The sequence below is a fragment of the Rhinolophus ferrumequinum genome, chromosome 17 (genome assembly GCF_004115265.2).
Source record: "Rhinolophus ferrumequinum isolate MPI-CBG mRhiFer1 chromosome 17, mRhiFer1_v1.p, whole genome shotgun sequence".
NCBI lineage: Eukaryota > Metazoa > Chordata > Mammalia > Chiroptera > Rhinolophidae > Rhinolophus > Rhinolophus ferrumequinum.
This window is the reverse complement of record NC_046300.1, coordinates 11,155,812-11,172,050: the sequence shown is the minus strand read 5'-3', so window position 1 is coordinate 11,172,050 and position 16,239 is coordinate 11,155,812. Positions and strand designations below refer to the sequence as shown.

The 16,239-nt window shown below is 49.7% G+C and overlaps 1 protein-coding gene across 3 annotated transcripts in view; it reads left to right on the top strand.

The window, feature by feature from the left end:
* The window catches only part of GASK1A (golgi associated kinase 1A), a 46,351-nt gene that overhangs the window by 18,587 nt on the left and 11,525 nt on the right, over window positions 1-16,239 (top strand). For all 3 annotated transcript variants that reach the window (XM_033133129.1, XM_033133128.1, XM_033133127.1), the window contains exon 2: window positions 13,197-14,450. In XM_033133129.1, the coding sequence (XP_032989020.1) occupies window positions 13,197-14,450 (1,254 nt within the window). The remainder of the gene's footprint in view (window positions 1-13,196; window positions 14,451-16,239) is intronic.

Here is a 16,239-nt window from a genome sequence, read left to right as displayed (position 1 = left end):
GAAGGTGTGGACAGGTAATTAGAGCCCTGGACGCTCGGGCAACAGTACCTTTTCTGTTTCCGTGGCCAATGAGGGCAGTCAAGCTTGCTTTAGAGAAAGAATTTCTGAGGCTCCCTGCCAGCTGGTTCCTTGCCCCACTCCGCTTTTTTGCAGGCTCTAAGGACATGACCGGCTGCCTCTCTCCTCAAACACCCTTTCTCCCACCTACGTTGTGTCTTCTCAAGGTCTCCTCTGTGCATGGGGCAAGCTCCCTGATCTCCTTTTCTGTGGTCACACACACCCACCTTTCCTCTCTGGATTCTTCTTGTTACTGGAAACTACACAACATAGAAACTTCACTGGCTAGAGAGCTGGTGTTGATCATCACTAGTATGCTTCCACGTATGAATGGAGCTGGGGTAGGTCTGTCCTCAGACCTCCTCTCCCAGAAGCCCCTGTTAGATGGTCCAGCGAGCTTCTCAAGACTGATGGTGTCAGAGGCCGAGTGTGCTCCTAAAATTTTCCAGCTCCGTGGTTTTATTTTATTGAGACAAAACACTCAGCATCTGTTCTAAGGTGGGAGGAAAAATGGGTGGTGTATCAATTGCTTTCTGAAGGGGAATCTTGATCTAGACTTAATGTTTGCCTAATGGGCTCTATTAGCATCTAACTCTCATACGTTGGAGCTCCACTGTGCTGTAATTTTTATGCCTGCCTTTTTTTTGTGTTTACAGTTGCATTGGTCCAAGTGATCTGGTGCTGTTTATCCTTTAGTATAGCATATCTCAAACACTCTGTGGATTGCTGGGGTTCCCAGGACCTATGTCCCAGTTTAGAGCTGTGCTGTTCAACATGGTAGCCACCGGCCACATATTGAAAGGTGGCTAGTCTGAACTGAGATGTGCCATAGGTGTGAAATCCGCTTTGGATTTCAAAGACTTACTACAAAAAATGTAAACTATCTAATTAATGATTTTTATATTGATAACCTGTTGAAATGATAATGTTTTGCATATATTTGGCTAAATAAAAATATTATTAAAATCAATTTCACCTGGCTTTCACCCCCTTTTTTAAATGTGGCTACTGGAAAATTTAAAATCTTACGTGAGATTAGCAATATATTTTTATTAGGCAGTACTGATTAGAAAAACACTAGCTCACAGCAGAACCTCATTCTTCAGTTCGTTTTCTTTTCTTTTTTTTTTTTTTTAAGGAGGGCACAGCTCACAGTGGCCCATGCAGAGATCGAACTGGCAACCTGGCAACCTTGGTGTTATTAGCACCGCGCTGTAACCAACTGAGCGAATCGGCTACCCCAGTTCTTTTATTCTTGAAAGTCATGCTGAACAATTCCCACATACCTTGTTTTCTAGCCCTATTCTCTGATTTTCATCTCTGAACACGTGGGAACGAGAGAGGTTCATTAGACCCCAATTTTCTTATTCAAATGTACCTGGACTCCATTTGATCCACGTATTTCTGAGAGGAGTCTCTAGGCTGTTGACCTCAATCTTAGTAACTCGACTGATTTACACAAGAAAATATGTACTTTATTGGGTCCCATAACCCTATCAAATTATCTTTAGCACACTCGGGGTAAGTGTGCATTTTAAAAAAAAATAGATGCTCATAATCAAACTCAAATTACTCCCTGCCAAAGACATCTTGTGTGTGGAGAAGGCAGACTATGTCTGGGTCAGTCTCCAGAGTGGGGCTCAGTCACCTCAGCACGCACACCACACAGTCCACTGGGTTATGGTACAAACATATTAGAGCTTCTGTTCACATGTATTTTACCGAATCCTTTTATGATTCTTAAATGTTTTGTTCATGTTTTATGATGAACATAGTCATGCAGCACTCCCTGCTTATGGTTTGTAAATATTGGGAAAAATAATTTGTAGATACTGGAGGGATGTGCTCAAAATTTTTACCAATAAGGGTATGTCATCAAAAGGTTTTGAGACCCCTGGTTCAAAGAAGGTGATTTTCCCTCCTAGTGTTAATGAACCCCGCCACTGTGTCAGTTATGCTTTTGAATATATACACTTCATTCATTCATTCATTCATACATTTATTTAGGATCTACTAGGCAGTTGCTTTGGTGACATTTGGTGGCAGTTGCTTTGGATTCTGAATCGGTTGTTTTTCTGCCACCTCATAGCTGGAAGAAGTTTCGGCAGGCTTCAGGCATTTGGGGGTGGAGGAATGAGTGATGGAGGCCTCTTTTCTCAGGCTTCCCAAGGGGGCTTCTTAGTACTTTTAGCATGTCTGGGTTAGGCTTTGGGGAAACAAATTAGATGATTTCAGGTGAGAGCTGTTCAGTTGGCCGAGGAGAGGTTTCGCTGCTCAGAGCAAAGGCCAGTTTCTCCTCGCTTAGCAGCTGAGACTCGGGAGCTCTCACACATACTCTTTGCCTCCAGTCCCCTCAGGTGTCTGGGTTAGCCTGTCACAAAACATAAATCAGCTAAAGAGAGATCGTCACTGTCATGCGGGGTGGCCTGCGGAGTCTTTGCTCCCGTTCCTCGCACAAGAACGCAGGACGTGGTGAGGCCAAACAGGAACACACACGGAGCCATAGATGGGGGAGTTATACCACTATATTCTCGCTGGCGGCATCCGCCTCTCTGCAATCCGCTCTTGCTAGCTCAGCCACCATCTTCTTGCTAGCCCCCATTTGCTGCTAGCGTAGTCACAGCAGTTATATTAGTGGCCATTGGCTCACTGGTTACAGCTGACGGCCAACCAGCCACAGCTGATGGCCATCCAATCACAGTTGATGGCCATTTACTACCTGAGCCAGCACCTTTCCACGTGAGGCCGGGAGCCTGGAAACTGCACTCATGGCTCTGTCCCCACAGTCACATAAGAGCCTACACCCAGCCACTCTCTTCTCAGGAGAAGCTAATTCACTGGGTAACTCAACCACAGCTCCTGTGGGTTTCTTCCTCCTCATCTACGAGAAGTGAGAGTGGAGAACCAGGGCAGTGCTTCTCAAACGATGTTTTCCATTTTGATCATTATTTATTTACTTTCCTCAGTGGAAGATGAGGATTTGGGTCTTTCCCTACCTCTGTCTCACCCACACACACACACACGGTTCTCATCCATCCATCTTCCCAAGATAACAAGGTAACAATTTTAGTAAGATCAGTGTTTACGTAATTATCACTACATAGAAGCGATTCACGGCTGTATTAGTTTCCTGTCGCTGCTGTAATATATTGCCCCAAACTTGATGGTTCAAAGCAACACGAATTTATTCTTGTGCCGTTCTGGATGCCAGAAGTCTGACATGAGTCTCACAGAGCAAGAGTCAAGGCTCCGCCTGGAGGCTTCAGGGAGAGTCCATTGCCTTGCCTTTTCTGTGTTTTAGAGGCCACCTGTATTCCTTGGCTTGTGGCCTCTTTCTCCATCTTCCAAGCCAGAGGCATAGTATCTTCTCTCTCACTGCCTGTGCTTCCCTCTACTTCAGTCATCGCATGGCTTTTTTCTTCTCTAGTCAAATCTCTCTCTGCTTCCCTCTTATAAGGATACTTGTGTTTACATTGGACCCATCTGGATAATCCGGGATATTCTCTCCATCTCAAAATCCTTAATTTAATCAAGGCTTCAAAATCCCTCTTCCCATGTAAACTAACTTAATCATGGGTTCTGAAGATTAAGATATGGACATCCTTGGGGGGCCATGTCAGCCTGCCATGATAGCTGAGCTGTCTGTTACATTACGATCATTTTTCCTTTCCCGTGTGACTTTTTGTTTCTCCGTGGTTAATAACTGCCTTTTTTGTTTGCTTGGCTTTTCAGATGTTTCTCACCAAATCAACTTCCTTGTACTAGATTGAAGCACATATCAATTTCACCTTCTTAGGAACCCACCTGCCTGGCACGGTTTGACCTGTCCCCTCCTGAACTGGTGGCTGTGTTGGCTTGCTGCACAGCTGTTCCTTAGGATCTCCTGTCACCACCACCCTGGGAGTCCTGCTGCCTCTCTGTCGTGTCGGATCTCTCTTTTCTGCATCCCACATCTTCTTTCTCAGTTTACACCTCGGTTTTGGTGGAGCTATTTATCCAATAGCTTGTTAGAACTGATGCATGAGGGATAACCCATTTTGAAATGTTTTGTGTCTGAAACTGCCTTTATTTTCCCCTCGCCCTGGACTGATAGTTTGGCTGAGTGTAGAATTCTAAGCCAGACATCATTCTCTGTCAGATTTTGAAGAATTTGCTCAGTTGTATTCTAGCCTCCAGTGTTGCAATAAAGAAGTCCAAAGCCATTCTGATTGTTGATCACTTTGTGTAAAACCTGTTTTGTTACCTCTCTGGAAACCCATAGGCTATTTTCCCTAGTGTTCTGAAATTTCACAATGAAGAAATTGCTTTCTCTTTGCCTAGCTTCCCAAGAGCTGAGCTAGCGGCAGAAGGCTTACGTGCTAGTATTATTTGGTTTGAGAGTGCAGTCTTGGGGAACACACGAGAGTAGCAGAAGTGGGGAGAGATGACATGAGGACGCATTGTTAAGCTGACTGCTGCTACGTGCAATTGATTGCATGATCTGACAGACCTGGCCAAAAAGCTGCATGAGTTGAATTCAGGACCACTTGAAATTTCCCACTGGCTGCAGTCTCCCAGATCAAAGGTTTGCTCCACTCGACATAAATTTCCCCATACTTCCAGGCTGTGTGCTCCTCAGTACCACACACCTGCTAGTCATGGCGGGGAGCAGGTGACAGGCACAGCACTTACGGTGAGACCGTCAGGATGTGCCTGTAGGTGGCAGAGAGAACCCCACGGAGCCACTGCCGTGCAAGCTTTGGCTTTTAATGGCTGCAGCAACAAACTGTCTCCATGACTACGGAACAAGCAATGCTACTGCTAGGGCTGATCCCATCAAAATGCAAATGCATGAGTGTGTGTGTGAGTGTGTGTGTGAATGTGTGTGTGTGTGCACGTGCCCGCCCACATGTGTTGCGGGGGGTTGCAAATAATTGAATTCACTACAGTTCGAGTCTTGTTTTTAACCAAGAGGGCACCCTTGTTTTCAGCTTGGGGGACCCTTGCACTATTTCCAATTTCAGTATGTAAATGCTCTCTTAAAACTCCTGTCTTCAGCGTGGTCCTCCTGCTGTCAGTCATGCCAGAGGCCTCCTAGCACATAGACGCTCTGGCTTTCTCTCTCCATGGAATAAACCCCGGGCTTTAGTTGGGTGCAGGAGTGGCAGTTACTTGGCTTAGCAGTATGGATCAAGAGGTCTGGGTGTCCACCTCCTTCTTAAGTAGACTTTCAACAGTCCTCTGGTTTTCAATTTGCCTTCACACCTCCTCTGGAGGTTCCTGGTGGCTCCAATTCTGAACGTGTTGGGGGCTTCTGCCTTCCCGTTGAGAAGTCAGGTTTCTCGGGTCTGCTAAGGCCACTGCCATTCATTCCCCTGCTTTCCTGAATGTTGCTTGCAGTGGCCTCTTCTATTCTCTTCGTCCTTATGGGTTTGTCCCTTAAAAAAATAAGAGCGCTTTGCTATCATTTTAGTGACATTTGAGGAAGGAAGAGAGGGAATCGTGTGTGTTCCATTCACCATTTGGAACAACAGCACTGCTTTTCTAAATCAAATTGCCTGGCCCTAAGCCAGCCCTCACCTACGTGACCTAACATCTGTCAGGCAGCCCCACTCAATTTGTCTCTAGCAGAAGTCTTGGCTTTTGAAAGCAAAGGCCTCTGTATGCTCTTCTGGGGCAGGAGGAGGCCCGCTCTCCGGGTTTGCTCGCTTGCTTGGAGAAGGGTGGCAGGGAAGGAGACAACTCTCGTTCTTTGAGGCTTCTATCACGGCAGAGAATACACTGATGGAGTCAGCCACACCCAGGTTTGAATCCTGCCTCTGCCACTTAGCTATGAGGCTGTGAGAAAGTAACGTAAGCTCAGTTTCCTCAGCGTGCCTCCTTTTCCTCAATGCGGGAGGCGGCAGGGAGTAAATGAGCTGTTGTCAGTCAGGTACCCGGCACAGGAGATGTCCCCAATGCTGGCTACAGTCGTCGTCATGGAGGTCCCTGGAGGGAGGACCTCTGTGCCTCCAGGTGCTTCCATCGGTTTCCCTAGACATGGCTGCCCTGTTCCTCCCTCGTCCTCCCCAGCTCCAGGCCTCCTGCTCTATGCCCTGAGCCCCAACTTTGAAAACACCTTCTAGCATTTTATGTCCTAACTAAAATGCAGCAAAGTGGGCTGAGAGTTAAAATTTCAGTTTCTATTACTGTTCTCGAATCATCATTTTTATTTTGGCTGAGCCTTTGCGGAAACAATTTCTTGAATTGCTTTTCTGATTTTCATTTGTATCCTAAATCTCTGCCATCTCTAACTGTACCACTCTTTTCTTTATTGTTTTTATAGCTTGTATTTTCTAGGGGCTGTTCTCCCTGTTTCTTGTCTACCCTTGGCTGAGAACCATCCCTTTCTAAGACGCCATTTGGTCTTCATTTCCATCCCCAGCACTAGCCATTGACATTTGTTCAACAGGACGTTTCCATCACATCACAGGGTTACTGTGTCCTTGAAGTTATGCTATGGAAGTGAAGCAACAGAACCTGGGCAGGCAGCCAGGGACTCATTTGCTTGGGGTAAATGAGATTCAAATCTGAGCCCCAGGAGAACTTCCAACTACCCCCCTGCGGGGGACCTTTAGCCACCCTCACCCCCCACCGCCATAAATCCCCAAGGCCAAATATCAAATATCTGTAGTGCTTTTACCTGTTCAAAAATGCTTTTCTTCAAGCGTGCCAAGGAGAGCATTTGCTTGGGCAGATTAGGGAAGGGTGAGGAGGAGATGAAAAGAGATTTTCATTTTCGAGAAAGACTCTGATCTGTCCTTAGGAACCCCCGGTGTGGACCACCATTTACTAGACTGAGCTGGCTTCTTGGATACAGCACCCTCTAAATTACTGCAAGTCAAGACTGTGAAGCCACAGAAGTTGTTGAAAGAGGCAGCAAAGGGGCAGCAAAATCCCAGGTTCCTTCCCACATTTCGCCCCTCCCTGAACTCCCCGCTGTCTCCCAAGGTTCTCCAGTCAAGCTTCATCATTCTGTGGTGCAGTGAAAAGGGCTCCAGGAAACTCGCATCCTGCCTGCCACTGACCCGCTGTGTGACCTTGAGAAGGCACTTCTTGAAATCTCAATTTCTCCAACTGTAAAATCACCACCTTAGTACGTATCTTGGGAGGCTTTGAGAGCTCCCGGTACATGGTCTGTACTTGGTAAGTGCTATGGTTAATACTAGGACCTGCTGTTTTCACCTCGCAAGTCAGATAGTATATTCCATTTCCTGGCTACAGTCTTGAGAATGCTTAAGCTGAGAGCAACTTGGACACTTTCTGGTTCTGGGAGAAGCAGGAAGCGTAGAACCTGCCCTGTTTTGAGATCAATCCTGAGACCTAATTTAAGGATAACAGATTGTTAGCAACCTGCTTCTGATGTTACCTCTCAAGATTTGAGTGGGACAAATGGTGGCATTTTCTCACTGATATTCTTCTATTTCATAAAGAAGGACACAATGCATAATTGAATTATTTTCATTTTGGAAGAAAAATAAATGTAGACTGAAAGCGTTTTTATTTTCCCTCAATTGGCTCCAACACAAACAGACTGCCACTACCCTGATCTCACTCAAGCCTCCCTTTACAGATGACCAGACCAATACCAAAGAGGGTAAACGTCCTTTATGAGCAGGGCCCACCCCTGAGGCCCAGTGCAGTCTTTCGGAATCAGGGCTACAGCAGGGGCTGTGGGTGACCGCCCCTCCCCAGGGTGGCACAGCAATTAAGTCACCACCTCTTGGAGCCAGACTGCCTAGGTTCCTGTCCTGGTGCTGCCCATGCTAGCTTTGGCCCACCTTGATTCTCTGTGCCTTGTTTTCCTCACCTGTAAAATGGAATAATAATACTAATACCTTGTAAGACCCGCATGCAGATTAAATGAGGTAATAAAAGTGGTTTAAACAGGCCCAGTGAACACTGAATAAATGTTAGTTATCATTCCTTTGTTTTTGTTTTTTCTTTTTCCTGGAAATTGTGCAGGCCAGAAACGACAGGGACAAAAGTCCTTCCTTGTCTTGAAGTTGCTGATGTGGAAGGAAAATCGCAGCTCTCCAATGACGCTGAGCAAGGGGGGCCTGGCTGGGTGGTGGCTTAGGAGACAGGCAGCCCCGGGGTTCTGCCTACTGTGGAACACACAGGACCCCGCAGATCTGACTAGGAGAGGGACACTGTGTGCCTGGAGGTTCTAACGGGCTGTGCGTGTCGCTGTGGCCCCCAGACGCCCGTGCTCGCCCAGCTCCTCCTGCCTGGGGCCTGCCTCTGCCTTCAGCCACGGGAAGCAGGGTTTGACCAGGTCTAGCCGCGGCCTTACTCACAGGACTGACATGTGGTTCTAATTCAGCCCTCTGACAATATGCTCATGTATTCCCTCTGACACCGCCCATGGTTTGGTTCTGAAAATTATTTACTGATCTTTAAAAAATGGAAGAGCAACTCCAAATTCTAACATTTCTGGTAGTCTCACTCAGAGGCTGAGTAGCGACAAATCAGTCATCAGCCAGTGGGGATGTTTAGAAGAGGGCAGAGGGCAGGGGACAGCACAGAAGGACACCTTAAGTGACGACTCCAGACCCAGAGCCAAACTCAGTTTATATCACACACACACACACACACACACACACACACACCCTGTTGTCGTAGTTGTCGTCACATGGCTTTCCTCTGCTCCTTCTCCCACCCAGAAAACTCCCACCAAGAAACACTTTACAAGTGTTTTGAGACTTTGCCTGTTTTCCTGCGGAGAGGCACACGTGATCTCTGTCTTCTCTCCACCTTCCCTGCCCAGCATGTTATTCCTCATCCATGGCAGTTTTAGCGGAGGACCCGGTTTTGTCATCTTTTTTTTTAGTTGAGAAAAGATGGCTTTACCCATGTCATTCCCTCTGCAGTGGGAATGATAGCATGAAACACGGCATGTGTCAGGGCATTCTGGGAGGCGGTGTGGAGAATGGAGAGCTAGTGCCCAAGAGAGAGGCAAAATCCTGACTGGAGTTCCCCAAAGTCCAAGAGAAGTCCTTTCCCTGTGACCCGTCAGAAATGAGAAAAAGCCTCCTGCTGGCTGTTACAGTGCACACTCTAATTGAGTCCTTTCCTCCAAGTGTCCTTGTTTCTCAGACTGTCTCTGTGCAAAGATCTGCAGCGTTTGTTGGAATATTTTTTTAAAAAGTCCTTCCCAAAAAACTTCTCTATTTGACAGAAGACTCCCCATGCCATTTGCCCATCTTATGGGGGACCCTGGTTCGTGGGGTATACCTGTGGCCAGGTCCTCGTCAGCACAGCCTGAGACCCCTCTGTAGTGACAGCTCGATGCCCTTATTACTTAAGGGACAGATGCTACACTTCATTACTAAACCGCCTAATTGTTTTTCTTTTCGGGGTACAACATTGTAATTCGGTATTTGTATACGCCACATCGTGTTCACGACTGTAAGTCTAGTTACCATCCATCACCATACAATTAAACTGCCATATTGTTATCTGACCAAGGCCACACATTGCGCCCAACAGAAATCACCAACGGATCTGGATTAGCTGCGTTTTGCTGTGATAATCACCATCTCAGTGGTTGGCAACAACGTACACCTTTATCTTGGTTCCAGGGCGGTGGGTAGGCTGGACCCAGCAGTGTGGTTGGGTTGGCTCCAGCCTGGGGGTTGGGTTCAGGTCTGCGCCAGGTGCCACACCGGGGGCGTGCTCCTCTCATGGTGGAGGACAAGTTTGCAAGGAGGCAAGTCAAACCGCACAAGCACATTTAAAGCCTCCACTGGACATGGCATGTGTTATATCCGCTTACATTCTGTTGGCAAAAACAAGTCATGTCACCAAGGTCAAGGACAGCGGGCAGACAAGTGTACTCCACCTTCGGTGAAACCATGGCAAGGTGAGGAGGAAGAAGGAATCGTGAGCAAATAATACCATCAGTGACACTGTCCTTTGCCTTCCACCCAGTATGGGGGCAATGACAGGGAGTAGGGAGGTGGCTGCAATCCCCTGCAACACAGCCCTGAGATTCGCAGTGGGCGGGGCTCTTTACTGCTTTCCTGCCTTCCCTTGCCACAGTTGCTAAGGATCCCAAACCCCACACCCTGGTTGGAATCTCAGCCTTTTCCTTTTAGCCCTCCCACGTATTTCCCTCCTGGCTCCCACCATTTCTCTCCTCTCCTTCCCTCATGCCCTTAATCCAAGCAATTCCTTCCGGTTTCTTCCTGGATGTCTTTGGATGGAGTCTCTGCAGGACGAGACTTTTCTCACACCCAACGTGGCCTCCTCCTGGCTTACACTTAGGTTTTTATGATGAAAGAGTTTCTTTTTCTACCTCTGCCTTGAGTTGTGCTCCCAAATATCCCCCCTCCTTTTTTTTTTACTCTGACATTACAATGTGCCAAAATTCAGGAAGCAGGGTGGATATTTTCCAGATTCCAGAACGGTAGTGGGAGTTCGGAAAGTAGGGGCAGAAAAGCCCTGACCCCACGACTCATTTAAACGTACCGAGCCAGGTAGTGGGCCCTTTGCTCTTTGGATGCATGTGTTTCCCATGCCACTCCTTAGGGACGGATGATCTCACTCTCCCCCGTTTTGTAACTGAGGAAATGGGGCAGAGAGGTTGTGTAACTTGCCCCTTGTAGCACAGCTCAGAAGGGCAAAAGCTGGTCTAGAAGCCCAAAGCCCATTCCATATGCTTTTCCACTACCCTTTTTTCACTCCTCTTCTTCTGCAGCTGGATGTGCCGACTGGGCTAGCGGGCATCCTCCCTAAGGGATTAAGGGTGGGAGGATTTGAGGAGGAAGGAGAAATAGACCCGTGGTAGGACCAGACAGTGACGGAAAAGACCACGTGTATTCTCTGGATGGGGAAATTGGGGAGGGGGGTGGCAGGTGCAGCTGGCAAGTGTGCGGCCATGGGATCAGTTGGGTTCCGACAGCAAACCTTCTACTATATTATGCGTCATCCCCCTTTCTCCTTTCTCTAATGTCCTCTTTATTATTCAGCTGAATATTTCTCTTCAGAGGATGTTTTTTCAGTTTGATCAAAGCTGCCTTTCTTTTCCCAAAGCTTTACTTGTGTGGCCCTGCAGGGACATCGGCTCATAGCCGTTTTGAACCTTGCTCTCCGCACAACTGCACAATTGCCAACTTTCCCCAGGTTGTCCTAAGCCAAGTAAGGCCGACAGAGGGATCAAAACATTCTGTCTGCTTGAGACATTTTAAAAAGATGATTTATTTCTCCCTAGTGGTATCCAAAAGTTGGAGAACGCAGATTATGAATCCAACTTGAAAACATAATTTTCTTTGTAGAAGGGGAAAAAGAGCCAGACAGACTCCTTGTCCATGACCGTTTCTCCTGTTAGTTTTAATTTGAAATATTAGCATTCTTGCTAGCTGTGTGAGCCTGGGCAACTCTTAGCACTCAGGGCCTTTGTTTTCTCATCTGTAAAATAGGAATGATATAATTCCCATTTCCCTATGTTCTTGTGAGGATTAAAGGAGATACTAACTGGTATACGATGAAAAGTTAACATCACCAAGAAGGAGTGGGACCCAACGACTTTATCTCTTGGGGTCTCCTCTATAGAAATCCTCACAATTTCCCCCAGCGCTGGATATTCAGTGCAGCATTGTTTGTTATCATAAAAATTGGAAATGATCAAAATATCCTTCCTGTCGAGGAAAGGGCAAAGAAATTATGGCATATTTCCATATGAACTATTATGCAGCGGTTAAGTAACTCTATATTGAAAAAGACAAAAATGGAAAAAGCCTCAGGACATATTGTTGTGTCAACCAAAGTAAGTGGTGGAGTAGTCACCTCCTTTATGCTAAAATAATTACCATGTGTAGTAGACTGAAAATGAGTCTTGAGTCCAAAACACAGTGGCTCAAACAGCTCTTGGCAGCTCTACTCCCCTGTGGTTCCCCAGCTCCTTCCTTCTGGTGGCTCCGCGGGGTCCAAGAAGCAGAATCCCCTGGAGAACTTGTTAAAACACAGGATGCTTAGCCCGTTTCTCACTGTGTAGTTGGGAGGACGGGCGGTGCTGAGAATCTGCCTTTCTGACAAGTTCCCAGGTGATGTTAATGATGTTGGTTCAGGAGACACCCGTTGAAAAGTCACTGCCCCAGGGTGGGTCCTTACCAACCCGTGCAGAGCTGGTGCTGCCACATCTGTGAGCCAAGAGAGAAAGGCTGGGCAGCCAACTTCCTTTTGAGCAAGTAGGGCAATGTCATGCAGGGTCCCAGCCCCCACTCCCCGCACAAGAACACAGGATATGGCAAGGCCAAAAAGGAACACCCACGGAGCCATGGATAGGGGGTTCATACCACTATATTCTCGCTGGCTGCTGGGTTAGAGATCCAGGAAGTAGGATCAACACGATCCGCAATCTGCCGTCCGCTTCTCTGCCAACCAACCAACCCACCAACATAGCCACAGCATTTATATTATATTATATTATATTAATGGCTAATGACTAACCGGTAACAGCTGATGGCCACCCAGTCACAGCGGATGGCCATCTGATTATAGCTGATGGCCATCTAATAACCGAGCCAGCACCTTTCCATGTGAGGCCGAGAGCCTGGAAACTGCTCTCTGGGACTCAGTCCCCACAGGCAGGCAGCAATGGCTGACTCCTGCCGTGGGCAAGGACTTAGTCACGTGGCCATCTCTGGTGGCAAGGCAGGCTGGGCAAAGTCATCTGTAGCTATGTCACTGTGTGCCCAGGAAAAGGGGACAGCATGTTTGTGGGAGACAACTAGAGGCCTGCCGGAGTGGCCCTGGGACTCACACGGAGAGGAAAAGAAAGGGCCAGCACTCAGCAGTGGGGACAGATGTGGAAGAGATTCTTGGTGCTTGGTGACCAGTGTTGTATGGCAGTTTATTCAGAGGGGAGCCCAAGTCTACTTGCATGTATCAGCAAAGGCTACCCCTGGAAGGTGAGCAAGCTAAACTTTGAAGCAGGAGCGCTGGCTGCAGTGCCAGGCCTCTCCTGAACGCAGCTGGGGGTCACTGTGCCTGGGCTCTGCTCTTTTCCCTTTGCCAGCATCCAGGATGGGCCTTCGTTCACTACCCACACTGTTTTGTGGGTTGGGGCTGACATTTTCCCCAGGTCTCAAACTTTCTGTTTCTACCCCATCCCCCAGGCGTTTGGGCTCTGGAGAAAGCTGCGTGGCAAGAGGCGGATGGTGGTGGCATTTTGCCTCTTACTGACTCTGTCTGTGGTGGCTGTCATCCGTTTCCCCGCACAGCATCCAGACGTCGTGGAGCCCCGGCGGGTAACCAGCACTCCTGCCCCTCACAGCCCTCAGGCTCTGAGCTCCCGCCGGAGGCAGCAGGCAAGAAACCTGCGGTTCTGGAGAGGCTGGGCCCTGCCCAGGAATTCCATCCTGGTGTGTGCTGAGGAGCAGGGCCACAGAGAAAGAGTGGACAGCAGCAGGCCGTCCCCAGGAGGGGACAGCAGGCGCCCAGGAAGGGTCAGGAGGGACATTCCTTTGGCATCTCTAGGAGATTCGAGACTCAGTACCCAGCGTCCTGTGCTCCTGAGGGAGGATGAGGTCAAGGGGCCAGGAGCCAAAGGCCTGGGCCCCGCCTGGCATGATGGTCCCATCCAGAAGGTACAGAGTGAGACGGGCATCCTGGTCGGCCCCCTCGCAGAGCAGTGGAGAGCTGCTGATGGACCAACCCTTCAGCCCCATCCAGTGGGAGGCAGGGATCTGCCAGGAGCTGGGAACAGAGCCCTGACTGGTGGGGGGCAAGCAGGGGACCCCAGCCCGGCCACAGGGACTCGTCGGCCTGGCTCTGTTGGGGAGCTGCAGGGATCCATCTGGTGTGCCTCTGAGACCCCCGCGCTGCTGACGGGCTTGAGGACCGGTGGGCAGGTGCCCCCATGGCTCACAGAGCATGATGTGCAGACCCTCCGGCTCTTGGCCCAGGGGGAGGTGGTGGGCAAAGCCAGGGTCCCTGGCCATGGGCAGGTGCTGCAGGTCGGCTTCTCCACCGAGGGTGCCCTTCAGGACGTGTCTCCTGGACTCAGCCGACTCTGCTCCCAGGGCCTCTGTGGCCTGATCAAGAGGCCTGGGGACCTGTCCGAGGTCTTGTCCTTCCACGTGGACCGGGTGCTGGGGCTGCACCGGAGCCTACCCGCTGTGGCCCGGCGCTTCCACAGCCCCCTGCTGCCCTACCGCTACACAGACGGCGGTGCGAGGCCTGTCATCTGGTGGGCACCCGACGTGCAGCACCTGGGTGACCCAGATGATGACCAGAACTCTCTGGCCTTGGGCTGGCTGCAGTACCAGGCCCTGCTGGCGCGAGGCTGTAGCCGACCGGGCCAGGCCCAGTGCCTGGGCATCCACCACGCTGAGTGGGCACGCCTGGCACTCTTCGACTTCCTGCTGCAGGTATGTGGAGTGGGGCTGGGTGGGGCAGGGCCAGGCTGGAGAGCAGCAGAAGTAGGGGATTCGGGGTGAATCAGGACACGGGAATTGCCGACCTGAGGATGGACGGTGACTCTCCTCCCCATCCTTGTCTTTGGACCAGCAAGCACCTGTTTTTGTTACTTCTCTGTCTCTGTGTTTATCCATCCAGTGGAATAGCTCGTATCAGCTCACGAGTGGCCGCTGCTCCCTTCAGAGGTGGCCATGCTCTCCTTACTGTCTGACACGCACCCACTGTCCCGCCCCGAAACCTCTGAACGGTACTTGTCTGCTTGTGGGTGTTTGTCTCCAGTCACTGGACTGGCTGGTTCCCCGCGGTATTTCCAGCTCCTCGTCTCTGTCTCCATGGCTGCTTTGAGGAAGGAGGAGCAAGCGGCCTGGTGGTCGTCATGGGCTTTGCCATCAGCCAGGCTGGGGTTTGAACCGCCCGCCCCAGGCCCCTTCTTGCTGTATGACACTGAGCAGATTACTTCCCCTCTCAGTTTCACTTTCCTCACCTCTAAAATGGGACTGGGTGTCCCTTGGGCCAGGTCATTTTAGCACGTGGTAGTTCCAAACTGTCAGTACCTGCCTGAGCCCCAGAGCCTGCTCTGCCCAGCATGTGACAGGCTGGGAGCTGAGGAATTAAAGCCCTCCAGCCAATGTTGGGATGGAGGGGTTTTCCAGGAGCAACACCTCCTTCTGGGTGTGTAAGGCCCGGCTCCCTGGCTGGGGTCACTCCTCAGTGCGTGTTCTACAAGTCTCTCTGAGTTCCCTACCAGGATTGAGCCCCAGGTCCCTGCAGTGTCATGGCTGGCCCTTCTGACTCACTCCCTCTGCATGTGTTTTTGGATTAGCTCACAGATAAACTGCTTTTCCTTGAATCCTCGTCTCAAGGTCTGTCCAGATGATAACACTGAACTTGGATGGTTTCTGCACACAAGATCGTTTGTGGAATGTACTTAATACCATGCCTGGCGGGTGGTACACACTCAATAAGAAGCCGGCACTGTGCCCACTTTACAGGAATGAACTCATCCAATCCTCATGGCACACTTACAAGAGAGATATCACACTTATCCCAATTTTAAAGTTGAGAAATGGAGGCCCAGAGAGGTGAAGTCACTTGCCCAAGGTCACGGCTGATGGAGCAGAGCCGCAGCCTGGACGGTCTGACTCCAGAGCTTACCCTCGCTTTCACAGAGTCACTATTAACCAGGCCATGACTGAGGGCAGGAAAAGGGACTTTGCTGGGACGCCCTGGGGCCTTGAGGTTGGAGGCACCTCCTTGCAAAGCTCCAGCCCAGCTGATGTGCACACAGCAGCTTTCTGCTCCACACAGAGCCCCTCTGTCCATCTCGTGTGGTTGCGGTATGGGACCCTTCCTCGGCTGCCAAGGCCTGCTGTGGGGACAGAAGTCTCAGTAGCCAAAGCACACACAGGTTGGGTGTGTGGTCAGACGTGACTCGGCTGGCCTCGTGCCACCTCTTCCCTGGTCTCCTGAACACCGGTCAAGTCAAACATCCCTGTCTGGCTGACGCTGCCTTCCTAGAAACCACTGGCAAGTCAGAGAGAGGCGGGGCCGTGGGTTTCCAAGCACAGGAAGCTGAGGTACCTTTTGACTGGGGAGCCGGGTACAAACTCCACATACAGCCCATTCTGTGGTACGCTTGCGCCTTTGTTTTGTTTTATCCAGTATAAACCCTGGGTTTTCTGTGTTTGTGTATCATAACATACCATTTACCGAGACACAAAATCCACAAGCACTGCACAC